The sequence below is a fragment of the Haliaeetus leucocephalus genome, unplaced genomic scaffold (assembly GCF_000737465.1).
Source record: "Haliaeetus leucocephalus isolate CR32 unplaced genomic scaffold, Haliaeetus_leucocephalus-4.0 Scaffold339, whole genome shotgun sequence".
NCBI lineage: Eukaryota > Metazoa > Chordata > Aves > Accipitriformes > Accipitridae > Haliaeetus > Haliaeetus leucocephalus.
This window is the reverse complement of record NW_010972775.1, coordinates 3,723,660-3,737,979: the sequence shown is the minus strand read 5'-3', so window position 1 is coordinate 3,737,979 and position 14,320 is coordinate 3,723,660. Positions and strand designations below refer to the sequence as shown.

At 42.3% G+C, this 14,320-nt stretch overlaps 1 protein-coding gene across 1 annotated transcript; it reads right to left on the bottom strand.

The window, feature by feature from the left end:
- Positions 1-1,611: 1,611 nt before the first annotated feature.
- CHRNA3 (cholinergic receptor, nicotinic, alpha 3 (neuronal)) lies at positions 1,612-9,480 on the bottom strand. The gene is made up of 6 exons (XM_010571662.1): positions 9,311-9,480; positions 7,166-7,305; positions 7,044-7,088; positions 5,503-5,612; positions 3,258-4,269; positions 1,612-1,740 (listed from the first exon to the last, which is right to left on the bottom strand). Exons 1-6 carry the CDS (start codon positions 9,363-9,365, stop codon positions 1,612-1,614), a joined length of 1,491 nt encoding a protein of 496 aa, XP_010569964.1. The 5' UTR covers positions 9,366-9,480.
- Positions 9,481-14,320: the final 4,840 nt, after the last annotated feature.

Sequence of the window (14,320 nt, the reverse complement as noted above, 5' to 3'; positions counted from 1 at the left end):
TTGCAGAAATACTTTAGATACCTTATTTTCTCTTCAAATGCAAAATTTCTTTCTGTAGTCCTCCTTGGGTTTGAATTACTGAAGTTTATTCTTACCTGAACAGAAAAGCAAAGTAAAACTATAGATTAGCCACATATATTATTTTTTTAACTCCCCACCTTGTCTCTTTCCCCTTGTTAAATGATGTCTGTAGACTGCCCAATTATATCATAAGGTGATTGGCAGCATATTGGTCAACAGAGTCCCAGTCTTTATACTAGTAACTCACAATTTTTGCAAAGGCATGAATTTCTTTTAGTCACTTCTACAATCTGATTATGATAAATACAGATAAGATAGCTGACAGTAGAATCCTTGGGGTCTTCAGCTTACAGGTGTGTCTGAAACAAAATAATTTTAATAGACTCAGAAGCATGGACCTTTACTTATGTAACTTGTTTTTGAATGTGTTGAACTCTAGCTAATGCTACCTTATATAGGTTTTTGTGACTCGGTCAAAATAAATGAGGAAAAAAAAAAAGCACAATTTTCAACAGCTTGATTCTCTTTATTTTCATAAATGTTACATTACTTGATACACTGTATTTCCAAAAAGTTTCCAGTTTGGTACAGAGAGAACAGTTCATATTTTTACAAAATATTTTCTCATTACAGTATTTTGTTGCATTCTTCATTCACGCTCTTAAATTATCTGCAGTTACTGATTAAAAAAAAAAAAAAGTAGGCCTTAGCATACTTTACAGGACTATTTTGTATCTACCTGCCTTCCCTTGTCATAAAACACTTTGCTATAGCAGGATGCTTCTGTATCCAAACTATCCTATCAAAATATTTTGATCCTTTGCATAACCTGCAGCCTGCGTCTTCGTGTGCATTTTACTTGTACACAGTCTTAAACATTATTAGGTTTGAATAGCTTGTTTTTTCTGACAGTCTTCTCATACATTGAAATACAGGGATGCACAGACTTTACATTATGGCTGCTTTATTACCATCATCTATTATTTACCTATTTGTTTTCCTTTTGTAATAAACCTGCCCGTGGTCCTTTCCTCCCACTGTTTGAGTCAGTTTATACACCAGGTGGCAATGTCTGCATTGTAGCAATTTGGTATGTATGCTTCTTAAACCATTTCGTCCTCATGAGGGCATTCGTTGAACTCAGTATGAACTTATTCCCAGAAGATCCTGTCATGGTCTGAAGAGACTTGAGACTTGGCGCTAGACTGGTGGAGACAAATCTAGTAGCCCAAAGTATTCAACCTGTCTTGACTTTCTGAATATTCATGTAATATTCAGTTTTTTTATCAACCCCTTCTTAAACCATTCCTATAAAGTTTAATGTACTACCTACATCTTTTCTAGTTATTGCAGAAAGTAGCTGTCAGGCATAGCTCATATTACTTTGAGATTAGCTGTCGTAAAGATTAAAAATCTTTTTTTTTTTCCCACATTTTTCACATTTTTAACAAAGACTTCTTGCTCAAGCAAAGTTGAGGCCAAGAGAGATCCTTATTCTACTACACATAGAAGAGACACCAGGTGCTGGGGTGGGGGTGCAGAGTTGGTTAGCAAAAGTTTTATTTGATTTCATAACATACTACTTAATCTTTACATTTCATCTCCAGCCATCAAAGGTTGTAAAAACAATCCTGCTGTTCCTAGAATACATACCAGGATGAAAACCCATAGAAAAATACGATCGATTACCATGGCAACGTATTTCCAGTCATCCTGAATCTGAAAAATAAATTGAATAGCAAGTAGGGATGTTTATTAGATTAATAACTTGCCTTAGCAATTAGTACTATTTTATATAGGAAGCACAGTTTTTTTCCATATGTAGATGTCTTTTTCATGTATGCACAACTTACATATCTCTGTTTTAATTGACAAATAAATTCATCTTGAAGAAGCTTTATTTGAATATGCTGTTTGTGGCAAAGCCAAAAGCTGCTACTTCAAACACAAAAAGTTTTTCACCAAGCCATTGGACTTCATGAGATACAGATTCTCTTCTGTATGTCAAAAATGAAAGTGAAAAGCTTTACATTCTTAGGTGATCAGCTTTGTCCAGAAAACTTTACTGAAACAGACTGCTCCTACTGGTCTTTAGGCAGTATGTAAAAAGGCAAAGGTTAACTGGTGTATAATTATTTGATATGTTTCTTATCTAGTACTGAAATTTGACTGTTCTCATGCATGATGTAAAATACATCTCCTTACCTTCCATGTAGAGAGGGAACCAACTTTCCAAAAACCAGATTTTTCTAACTTTTATTTTTTTTTACAGCGGGCATTATAACAAGAGTGACACTGAAGTATTATCTATGTTATATATTAATAGTAACTACATTAGGGATCATTTTAGTTACTCTTGAGATTACGATTTAAATTTTTACTTCATTTTTCTTCAGGAAAGCTAATAAATGAATAATGTATTTGTTGTTGTTGAAATTTTGCACTTTTTAGCTTAGAACTTGTTTGTTAAGGCAGACTTTAAAAAAGCAGAACAACCCCATATTTTCTGTACCAACTAATTCTAAATGAAGTTCTGATTTCAGCATTAAAAAAATAACTTAATTCTAACTTTAACTGCCATACTGCAGAGGATTTAAATTCAGTGACGATTGTGGTGGTGTGGCTACTGCTCTTAGTATGTTTGAGGAACATGATAAAAAGAAAACCTTAATTTTTTTTTTTTTTATTGCATCAGGATGCAGTTTTATGACAGATGATGGTGCCCATCTTGCAGCAGTTGCCTCATTTAGCTACAGCACTTTACAGCAGCAGCAGAATAAGCAACATCATCACTGTGAAGGACATTCATTCTTATGTTCTTTGTTATTGACAGTAAGCTGCGGGAGGGAGAATGTAACTTCCTAAAGGCCATAGAGTCAGCAAATTCCACTATTCAGATTATAACGTGGAAAATCCTCACTCCTAATCTTGTAGGACGGATACTTGAATATGTTTCCCTAGCAGTGGTTACCTTAACATGCTTCACTCAGTATATATGTTTTCAATAAAGAGAATGTTGTGCAACAGAGCTGCTCCCCAAAATTATCTACATTCAAAATTGCACATACTTGTAATACGGCTTGGGTAATTTACTTGTATAAAATAATGGTCTGTGTTGTCCTTTTTTTCTTTTTCTTTCTTTTTTTTGTTTTTTTTTTTGAGATATCTTTTTCTCACAAAACACGCTAATGGCAAATGGTATCTGCAGTTTGAGTAATAGTAAAATATGTTCTTACCTCTTTTGCTTCATTCTGCATTTTCATATTTTCTGCAATGTATTTAACACTTTCAATAGCATCTCTCATTTCTGGTGACAGAACTGAAAGTGAAAACAGAGGATCTACAGACTCAGAGCTTGAACTTCTTGTGAGATTGCCGCTGAAATCCGAGAACTTCATTCGTTGATACTGACAACAGCTGCATGCCATATCTTGACATACAAAGCCATCTTTGCAGCATTTGGTTTCAGAACTGTTGAAGCAATTTAAGTTTGAAAACTCAGAAGTGAAAAATGGTTTTGGCTTCTGATTATTCTCTTCATCACTGGCAGGCCTTGTCATAAACATGATCCTGGGAAGTAAGTTCAAGAAAATAGTTCTCACCCACACAGGCATTGTGTGTGTCTTGGGTGTTCTGTAGTGCACATTAAGTACAAATACTGTAATGACGATAGATAGAGTTACAAATATCATGGTGAAAAGGAGGTATTCCCCAATAAGTGGAATTACCAGGGAAGTAGAAGGTATGGTTTCTGTGATAACAAGAAGGAACACTGTTAAAGATAGAAGGACCGATATGCAGAGTGTCACCTTCTCACCACAGTCTGAAGGCAAATAGAAAACTAATACAGTCAGAAAAGAAATCAGCAGACATGGAATAATCATATTGATAGTGTAAAATAAAGGTAAACGCCTAATGTAAAGAGAATATGTGATGTCTGGATATATCTCTTCACAGCAGTTGTATTTGATGTCATGTTTATACCCAGGAGCTTTAATAATAGCCCATTCTCCGCTCTCCCAGTAATCTTTCAGGTTCATTGTAGAGCCAATTAAAACTAAGTCAATTTTGGCTTTATCGTAAGACCAGGAACCAAACTTCATGGTGCAGTTCTGATAGTCAAATGGGAAGTAGGTTACATCTATTTTACATGAGCTTTTAAATATAGCCGGAGGTATCCAGGTCACCTCACCCGTGTATTTTAATAGGGCCTTTGTCTTGTCATCAACCTGGAAGTCCCCAACTGCACTGTAAAGCAAATAAAAATAACAAAAATTAGAAGGCAACTACTCCAGGTAGTTTCATACATTCAGATCATATACATTAACACTTTAATCTGTTTGGGAAAGTCAGCAATTACATGTTGATGTGGAGCTGAATTGCATGTGCAGGACTGAGTCAGCGGCTGTCATAAATTTGCATAGTTAAATTGAAATAAACAGCCATATAAATTTACCATGGAGGATTTGAAAGGAAATATTCTCCCTTATAATAACATTGCTCAGTGCCATCAATATTCAAAACAGCAAATAGGAGATTGCAAATGGCAGTCAGACTAGATGATTGTTGCAGGTCTTTTCCAACTGAACTATTTTGTTCTATTCCTTTCTAGATCAAGCACATCAGAACCCACAGGCTGATAAGAGGATACGTGCAGTCTTAGTATTTCCACCTCTTCTGTGGACAGTGCAGGTATTAACTATGAAAGAGGGATTAGGGTTGAGGTGCATCTTTGCATAAGGAGTGTAATTGGTGAGGGATTTTTTTTAAGTCCCATGTTACTATCCTGATCACACAGATCTTACATGATCCGTGTGACAATTTCAGTTGTTTATATGAAAAAGTAAAACTAAAAGGTAATTTAAAGTTTTAAGGCCACAGTTAGAAAAGAAGTGTCATCGCTGTTGTTCCATAGACCTAAGTTTTGCATCTCAGTGAAGTCCCTTTCACTGAGAACTGCTTCCCTACATAGCAGAGGGATCCATTTAATTATGGTTTGGCTCCTCACAGTCTCAGAAACTGACATACAAAGTAAACTTCACCTGTGGCTTTCATATGCCAACACTATTATTATAAAGGTGTCAAACTGTGAGTTAAACCGCTAAAAAGCTAGAATTTCTGGTTTTTTACAGTTAAAGGTCTGACTGACAGACAGGAACTCTCCAGTCTAAGGGAACTTCTTGCCACCTCCCTTGTAGACAGTGAAAAAAGAATAGTAAAAGTGGGGGCTTGTGAAGGGGAAAAGCAAAGTTCATGTTGGCCTGCCCACTTGCAGCTCCTGGTTAGGAGCTGGCTCCTGCCCAGTGATGGTGATGTAGATGGCACGAAGGTGAGTACAGCAATAGGGAGATGTGGGACATGGGTGTGTTGAAAAGCAGGGTTTTTCAGTTAATTCAGTGAACATGCTGCTGATTTTTTTTAAACTAGTAACATCACCCCCCTTCTTCACGAATTAAGAAGATAAATATGTAAGAGTCTTACTTGTTATATAAAACAATATCTGGCTTCCAGATCTGGCCAGATGGTACTCTGATGAATTCAGCACCTCCATAGTCCGCTGGATTCCACCGAAGCTTGTAATCATTCCAGATCTAATTATAGAAGAAATGAGTCTGTTAGATTTGTGAAGAAATTGAAATTCAATGGACTAGACTCAAACGAAGCACTGTCATACCACTTCTAGGGTTGTTTTATTTTGGATGCTACAATGATTAGATGTTTCTTTAACAAGCATGCACGTCTGGTGTTTATTCACATGGAGATAGTTGGCAGGCCTATTGGTCTAGTAGATGTGTGTGGCTCCATGTCCTAGGAAGGTCTACTCAGTAGCTGAAACAAGGTGAAAGAAGGAATAAGGCACTCTCTTGCCAGAGAATGTAGGACTTTAATAATAACTTAGATCTCAAAAAGCCAGGCGTCTGTGAGATGGTGAAAACAAATTCATAGGCAGCTCTGGTGCTAGGTGTGAGCATTGAGTAAAGGACCCTGGGTAGGTGGGTTAGAAAGGGCTGCAGGGTGTCACTGCTCAGTTAAGTAACAGCCTTGTTCATTAGGGCTCATTAAACCCCAGTTTAACAAAGTTGAATGTTAAGCTGAAGCTGGTAATTAAGCTGGTAATTAAGCTGACTGCAACAGCGAGTAATTGCATTTTTAACCCATAATGACTTTTTAAAGTGAAGTCAACGTTTTTGGTTTGTTTTCGCTTCCGGGGAGCTAAACGGCACCAAGCGATGCTGTGCGGGACCTCCTTGCTGAGCTGCTTCCTCTGCGTCGGCGTCTGCCAAGACAGCGTGTTTAGGAGTCTTCATAGCAAAAATACAGTATTCAGCAACTTACCAAGTGTAGGAGGGTTAGGGCTGCAGCTGACGACTCCCAACCTGAGTTTTAACAGCAGCGCCCCGAGCCAGGCCCGTATTTAAATGCTGCAGCACCCAGAGTCGGTGAGGCAGAAAGGTGGAGGGCGTCGGTGGCGACGACGGTGTTTGTGGCCGGTCCCTTAACGAGGTGGGAGGTGCCGCTTCTCAGGCGGACGGCTGGGGCCGGGCCCTAGCCCTGCCCGTGCTAGGTGGCGCGGAGGGCCGGGCAGCCCTCCTCCCGTCCCGTCCGGCCCTCTCCGGCGCGGGTCTGCCCGAGCGGGGCGGCGGGAGGCGCCCCTCAGCGCTCTGCCGCCGCGGGCCGCTGGGGGGCAGGAGCGCGGCGGCGTTGCCGCCGGAGAGCGGCGCCCGGGCGATCGCTGAGAGGGGCGGTCGTTGCTGGCGCCCCGGGCGCCGCCGGGGGCCTCGCCCGTGCCCATGATGCTTTCCCAGGCTGCGGCTTTGCCCCGAGGGAGGGGGGGCCTGGCCCTGGCTTGGCGAGCGTGGTGCTCCCGGGAGCCCGCAGGCGCCTCGCTGAGGGGACGGCTGTTCCCGCCCCCGGCGCGGCCCGTGAGGACCGGGGTCTTCCCCGCCCGCACTGGGAAGAACCTCCCGCGCTTGGGAGGAGGCGAGTTGGTGCCGTCTGGGCTGTCAGGGAGATCTACTTACGTGCTTCAGCCACAAGTTGGTTTCCATTATCTGGTTGACTTCATCCTGGAAAACAGAGGTGTGTCGGGCGAAGGGCCGGCCCCCCCGTCGCCCGTGGGCGGCCCGGCGGGGCGGGTACTCACCACCTTCACCAGCTGGGACATAGACACCTCGAACTGGATGATGACGGGGTCCGAGACGTTCTTGACGGGACGGACGAACTGGTTGTAGCTCTCGAAGAGGGCCGCGTAGAGCCGGTGCTCAGCCTCGGAGGCGCCACCGCCTGCGGAGGGCGCGGCGGGGTGAGCGGCCGCAGAGGCAGCAGCCCCCCGTGTGTGGAGGCTCGATGCCGCTTTTGGTACCTGTCTTCATGGGCATTAACTGCTTAGCATCCCTGTGATGTGTGGGGAAAGGCCAAGCCTTGCCTAAGCGGGTAGTAGTGTGTCACGACTGGCCTTCGCTTAGGCTGGCAGAAGAAAAGCAATGAAAGGCAATGCTATGACAGAGTTTTTCTCACATACATCTCTGCAAATGGGTTCAAAAAATAGTTTTGGGGAGTTACTGAAGGACTGGAGGTACAAAAGCACTTTCCCCTCACAGGCCTAGTCCCCTAGACCTGCCAAAGCTGCGGGGGTGTGGAGCAGAAGGAGGGAAAAGTGTAACCCGACAGACCAGGCCCCTTGTAAGCTGTCAGAGCGTTCTGCGGTAGGAGGATTCCCAGGAAATGAGAACTCTGCTTTCTAGCCTGAGTCATGATTGCGTGATTATAGTGATGATAACAGCCTGCTTGTTAAAATACGGAAAAAAGAATTAAAAATTGATTACCACTATATTCAAAGACTTTTCAGCACATTCAAAGAAATGTACTAATTACTCGTTTATTATTCTAAGTAATTTTTATTTAGTATATATTCCAGCTGTCCGTTTTGCCACTGATAACTGCTGTTCATGGTGCCCTGTGGCCAACAGAAAAGCTGCAAACTGAAATACTTAAACAACGAGGTCTTTCAGCTGTTTTGGGATGAAGTGTGAGAGCCTGTATTTCACATTACCTTTTTACTTTCAGAGCTAGCTAGGCAATAACCATCCTGACAGCTGCACACTACTTAAAGGCCAACGACATTTTATTTTTAGGGGACTTTCTCTTAAACTCTCTTCTGGACGACACATCCTCAAGCACTCTAACTGAAAAACAAAAGAAAGCCTGTTTTGTCATTTATGGATGACAATATGTGACTTTGGCAAAGCCACAGAACTGAAGTGTGTTGAACATACTCTACAGTTCCTTTGAAACACAAATATGAATCTACAGATATTTGCAAGGACATGTTTGTTTTTTGCCAGACAGTTGTTTTTCAGTAGAGAAAGAGATGGGAGGCAGAAGTATCTGCAGGTGACTGATCTGTAGTGTTTCACAAAGAATGTGTTACTTTCTGATCTTTGTAAGAGCTCCCCTCTCCTTAAGACAAGAGGGTCCCCCTTATGTGAAACTGTATTCAGCTAAAAGCTTTTTTTTTCCCCCCCCCCCCGCCTTGTTCACTTGGAGAGCAATTTTATTTTCAGATTAGTAAAATCATTCAAGCCAGCTTGCTAACTAAAAAATTAGTTTTAAACATTAAACATTTCTTTCACACTTTTTTAACTGCTAGCCTTGCCCTTATTATTTATTGATATCTCGTATTGCTCAGATCAAGACTTCCTGGAATAAATACTCCCAAATCTTTTAGGTAAATAGTTTTAAAGCTAGATTTTAATGACTCTCTATTATAGTCAATCCTAAATTGCCAGCCTTTTTACATGTCACCAGCACTCTAATTAAATCTAGCATCCACCATATCTAGAGAAGTGCATAATTTATTTTTTTTTTATTGAAATGTTTTGGTGCTTTCCATATCTGCAGAGAGAAGGTGCACTGTTTGCAGCACATATTTAAAGCTGTTTAATATTATCACTTTCTTGTGGTCTTCTCTACAATATGTAAAACCACACCTTTAGATGTAAGGTGCTTTTTCTTCTTAATGTTAAAATGGCTTTGTGTGTCCTGTTTGGCATCTTGAATCAGGACTACTTAACTACTTTACAAGGAGAAATTTAAAAAAAAAAAACTAACCCAACAACAACCTATGTAACAAAAAGAGCTGTACTAGGATTTTGTACATTTATCCATTAGCCTGGAGTGAGCTTCAGCACTTCTTAGAAATAATTTGCACCAAAGCCATCTCCTGTTCACCTTTTCACCCCCCGCCCCGCTTCATCAACAAAGAATAAACAAATTAAGGATCACTCACCTTGACAGAGAAAGCAAACAGCAGCAGTTAAAAGGAGAGTGTGCATGCTCTCCATGGTGTTATGAATTACTGCCTGTCGACAGAGGCTGTTGATGATGAGCTTAGCTGCCAGGATTGTATGAGCATAGGAAGTACAGAAGGCTCTGCTCCTCTGATGCGTGAAACGCCTGGAAGCAGCAGACGGCAGGACCCTGAACACAGTTCTGCGCAGTGAGCTCCCATGAGGTTTGCTGTGCTGCCCCCTTTCTAGCTACACAGGCTGTCAGAGCATTGGAAACAGCAAATAAATTGCAGGCAAAACAGATGTTATTGTAGGCAAAGAGCAGTCTTCTGGCAAGGATAACGGGCAAGAGTCCTTGAAGTGGTGCACAAAGGAACCTGGTAAACTGACAATGCTAAAGATTTTTCTAGTCAGCTGCTGTACAGGATCCTTCTCTATTGGAAGCTCATGCCAATCTACCAGGAGAAGTTTAATTAATAAAAATCTTATAATTGAATTGTGCTGAAATGGATATTGACATTAGGGATGCCTGATTTAGCAGTGAACTGAGATCATGGGACCTGAATTTCCAATTATGCTGTTAATGTTGAGGTTTTTTTCCTGCCTGTCTCTCATCTTGCAAGTGCATGTGCTAGGTGCTTGACTGTATAAAAGGATGTGCTGTTCCCAGGAGAAATTAAAGGCATGTACAACTGTTGACAGGATCTAAACCCAGAGTGATATACATAGCAGCTGGGATCTGGCAAAAGCCAGGGGTATGAGTTGGAGATCAAACTTGACCAAACGGTCTTTGGACCTTTCCTGCTTCCATGGATTAGAAAGGTGAAATTTGGGAAGGGAAATAAGAGCATAGGATCCCAGCCTGATCCCATGAAACCTTATTGTTCAAGGGGAAGGAGATGTAGGAGAATGGGGAGTTTCGTTTGAAGTTCAATCATAAAATCACGATTTGCAAAGTGGCTCATTCCTTAGGTGCCCATCAGCTTCCTTGTTAACTTATATGTCACTTTTTGTGCCCCCCTTGAACAACCAGGTGATGCAAGGCTCATGCATGCAGTGGTTGTTGCACACATCTGGGCAGTCTGTGTGGAGAGAGGCGGGGGAGAGAGAAAAATGTGGGATTCCACCCTTGTTTTTGGAAATGACAAGAGGGAAGCCCTGTGGGACAGGAGGCTGCACACAGTAGGTGCTTAACTCCCTGCTGCTAGGGAAGGATAAACGATGAGCCCATTTGGCACTGTGTTAAGAGACAGCACTGGGAGAAAGAACACCAGACTGGGTGCAGTTCAGCTGGTCTTGGCACAGAGCTTGTTTATCCTGTTTGCCCTATCTCTCAGAGCATCATTCACTCCATCCCCAGACACATGCTCTTATGATAATTTCTGTAATTCTATTAGCATGGAGGAAGTAGGCTTTACTGTCCATTTGATGTTATTTCTTTTTTTCCAGAGAACTTGGCTGCTTGGTCTTTTAGCTTAACCCTTTGTGGACACATTTTTTTGCCTTTCCAGGGCATTGAGACTAGATGGTTTCCCTTTCTGCCTTCTTAGCTTCCATGTATAAGCAGCATTATAACTGAGATTTTTGTTTGTTTCTTTTTAGTCACAACTAGAAATCAGCTAAAGCTTTGAAGATCAGATCATAACCCATCTTCCCCAAAAGTCAGTGCTTAAACATGAATGATTTGGAAACATCTGATCTGCAGAGGCAGCAAAGAGCCATTGCATCAAGAGATACTGGTATTTTAGCTTAATTTGCCCAGTTACTGAAATTTTCAGTGGTGTTTGTATGCACAGATATTTTGTTTCTGACATCACATGCTGGAGCTCCTGGTGAAATCAGCTTGGGTTTATGGTAGGATTATTTTTATGGCTACGGAGAGTGACGTGATAAGGACACATCATCACGAGTGCATTGCAGAACTACATGGAAGAAGAATTTGTATGGGTAGGGGGAAACTGATCTACCCAAGAAGATCTACAATAACAAACTACATAGCCTTTGTTTTTTAATAAACATGCCACTTTTAAAGGTGTTTTACTTTGTTAAGATTTGTTAAGATCAAATCTTAATCAACTCAGGTGATGAGGAAAAGAATATTTTCCCACCTTTGTCTGGGGTATTGATGCTCCCTCTATAAAAAGCCATCACTGCTGGTCTTTCTAGTTTGCCGTGGCTGCAGGGGTGCAGCAACAGTCCCACATAAACTCACCTGGACACGAATGGTACATGCGTGTTGTGGTGTTGGCATGTCTACGTGTTCTGACAGAAGACAGGATTGGTCAGGGTTAAAGAGTTCTGTAGTAGTAGGGAATGGGGAGGGAGCCAACAGAGGCTTTTCCTTACTAGTAGGGAATCACAGGCTGGTTGCACACTGCCACTGAAAAACAGTTTTAGTGAAAAATACATTTTGAATGACCACTTTTTTCCCTTTTTAAATGAAAAGCATTACTGTAAAAACCCTGAAAAGTGGAAATGTTGAAGTTTGTTTGATGAACTGGGACCTTGCCATATTCATATTAGCCTGCAAGATGACATTTTTAATGTTTCCTTTTCTCCAGAAATTTTTTGGTTTTGAAATTTTGCCTAAAAATCAAAGCGGAAACCCCTACAGTTCTTTGACAGTTTAAACTGGGAACAGTTCTATGTATTACATAGGTGGAGTTGCTGAGAGTTAGGCAAAAATAGCATTTCCCATTTTGAAAGCAGTTTTAGGAGTTCAGATTTTTCAAAATTTGGGGGCTTTGGGTGAAATTTTCCATTCTGAAGTTTGCTATGGATTGAATTATTTCTGGAAACTCTAAAAAAATACAGTGGTGGTTTCCAAGAACATAACTAAGGAAGAGTATATTGCTTCACTCGTGATTAAAAAAGGAATAAGGTGGCCACAGTGTATGGAAAGCACCAGAGCCCACCATTTCCTGGATGAGGAGCTCTAGTTCTGCAGGGATCTCCCTGAGGCCAGTGATGTACCTTCTGAAAGCTTTTTCTGGGTTTGTCAAGTCTGAAGCCTCCATCTGCCTGTGCTCTGTGTTAGCTGCTAGCTGAGCTGCCAAATCCTTTCTAAAACTTTTTTCTATGCTGAGGATAATTCAGCTGAAGGCTGCAGTTACAGAGCCAAGCGTTATCAGTCATTACCGCTCATAAAGATAAGGCCAACTATGAGATGGGAGTACTGGAGGCCTCATTTCAGTTGCTTTCAGGCAGCGAGGGAGAGAATAAGAAGGGACCAGGGGAGAGGAATAATGATTGGTAGGAGGGTGAGAGCGGGACAGAGCCAGAAGTGCTGTTGGTACTGGGTGAAAAGAGCACAGAGAGAGGGGTCTCTGCTCTGCACAGGTCCAGTGTTAGTCAGGTGGACTGCAGGGTCCGCAGCTGACTTGCTGCATGCTTGGTTGCTTGGCTGGGTGAGTCCCACTCCCTTCTGCCCTGCAGGAGTGTGTTGTAGCTCACAAGAGCATTGTGCTGAGGTCAGTGCTGCCTCTTTCAGATTCACTGTTAAAGGTTACTGTGGGATTTAAAGGGGCTTCACTGTTACACTGTGCGGTGCTGGCAGCTGCTCTGGCTTCCCTCTGTCTTCTCTGTAAGCAGCAAAAGCTGCTTAGCAGCTGGGGCAGTGAGTGCACATGTGCTAGTGATGTTCTGTGCCATGTCAGCTCCTGGCATATAACCTAACATAGAGGAGCATCTCCCTGTGTGGGTGAAGGCACCCCTCTGCTCCTGAGGTGCGGCCTGTGCCCCATCTCATCTCATCTCACAGCTGTTGTTTCAGTTGCCTGCAGAGAAATAGCTCTGCTCTCTAGGTTTGAGAAGGAGAAGACATTTGAGGCAGGGAAAGCAGGTTTGACCCATTTAAACTTTACACCACCTACCAGTCACCATGGGAATGTCTAGAACAGTTAATGTTTGGGGACCAGAGCATTGCCACCCTCTGGGAGAGAAGAATGTGGCACACCTGCATTACTAGGGCTGTCCTACTGTCATCCTTCACCTTCTTGCCTTGTCTTCAGTGATGGACATGGTTACAGTGCATAAGGGAAGGGGAATGGAAAGGAGGATGACAGTGTTACAACCATTTCTTCTTCTAGCATAGGACCTAAGGGAGATGCTGCTGCTGCTCACATAGCCTCACCCACATCACTTCTGATACTTTTTCATTGTCTTTCCTAGGCTGTCATGCACTAGGCCATGCTGCAGTGCTCAGGCCCGTGGGAGAGCCCTTCCAGCATGCAGGAGTGGGTGTGTGGGATGGAGGTGTGTGTGGCAGCAGTGCAGGGCAGTTCAGTGCATGGGCAGGAAGGAATTGAACACAGCAATTGGTAAAGGTCTCAAGAGTTGCTCTGAACACTTGGAAAGGTTGGTGTGTCTGTTTTGGCATGTCTAAATCTATGTTGTTATCTTAGCTGCCTGGGAATGGTGATCTAGGTAGAGATGTAGCTCAGTTTTGATAACAGCAGATAGACCTGGAGCTGTCTTCAACTGTGGCTGGTTCAAGAACACAGGTTTAAGTGTCAGCTAATCCTCCACTGGGACAGGTGAGCATCACATCCCCTTCACAAGTAGTAGTGGATTTTGCCACTTTGTTCACCAGTCATTAGTTGTATCTGTCAATGGTGGTGAAATTGTTATGCGTTCTGACCACACCCCAAGGAAAAGCTGAGATTGGTTGAGCTTAAAAAATGTCTTCTCCTTTTGTAGGTTACAAGCTACCTGGAACAAAGTGTGGTGGGATTGTCCTGTGATGGGAGTCTAGGGCCTTGATCTGTCCTTTGCCAAAGACTTTAAGACTGTACGTGCGTTATGTGCTTTCCTAGCTAATTTGTTGAGGATTATACTTAAATCTGCTTAAAATCTCCCCAGCAAAACATGTGTGTCTGTCTGTACTCAGATGTCTTCTCATTCTAGCTGCCTTTCACAATTGTCTGCTCTAGATGCTTTCCTGTGCTCTTAGCCTTGGATTCATGAAAGTGTGTATGGACCCCAATTACATGAGCTGTTAAAGTTGCAGG

Bases quoted from the DNA above. Each gene is read 5' to 3' on its own strand.
- CHRNA3 (XM_010571662.1), bottom strand. From the start codon at position 9,365: ATGGAGAGCATGCACACTCTCCTTTTAACTGCTGCTGTTTGCTTTCTC. The intron at 7,306-9,310 runs GTGAGTGATCCT...CGCCCTCCGCAG, and splicing joins TGTTTGCTTTCTCTGTCAAG to GCGGTGGCGCCTCCGAGGCT. The intron at 7,089-7,165 runs GTGAGTACCCGC...TCTGTTTTCCAG, and splicing joins TGTCCCAGCTGGTGAAGGTG to GATGAAGTCAACCAGATAAT.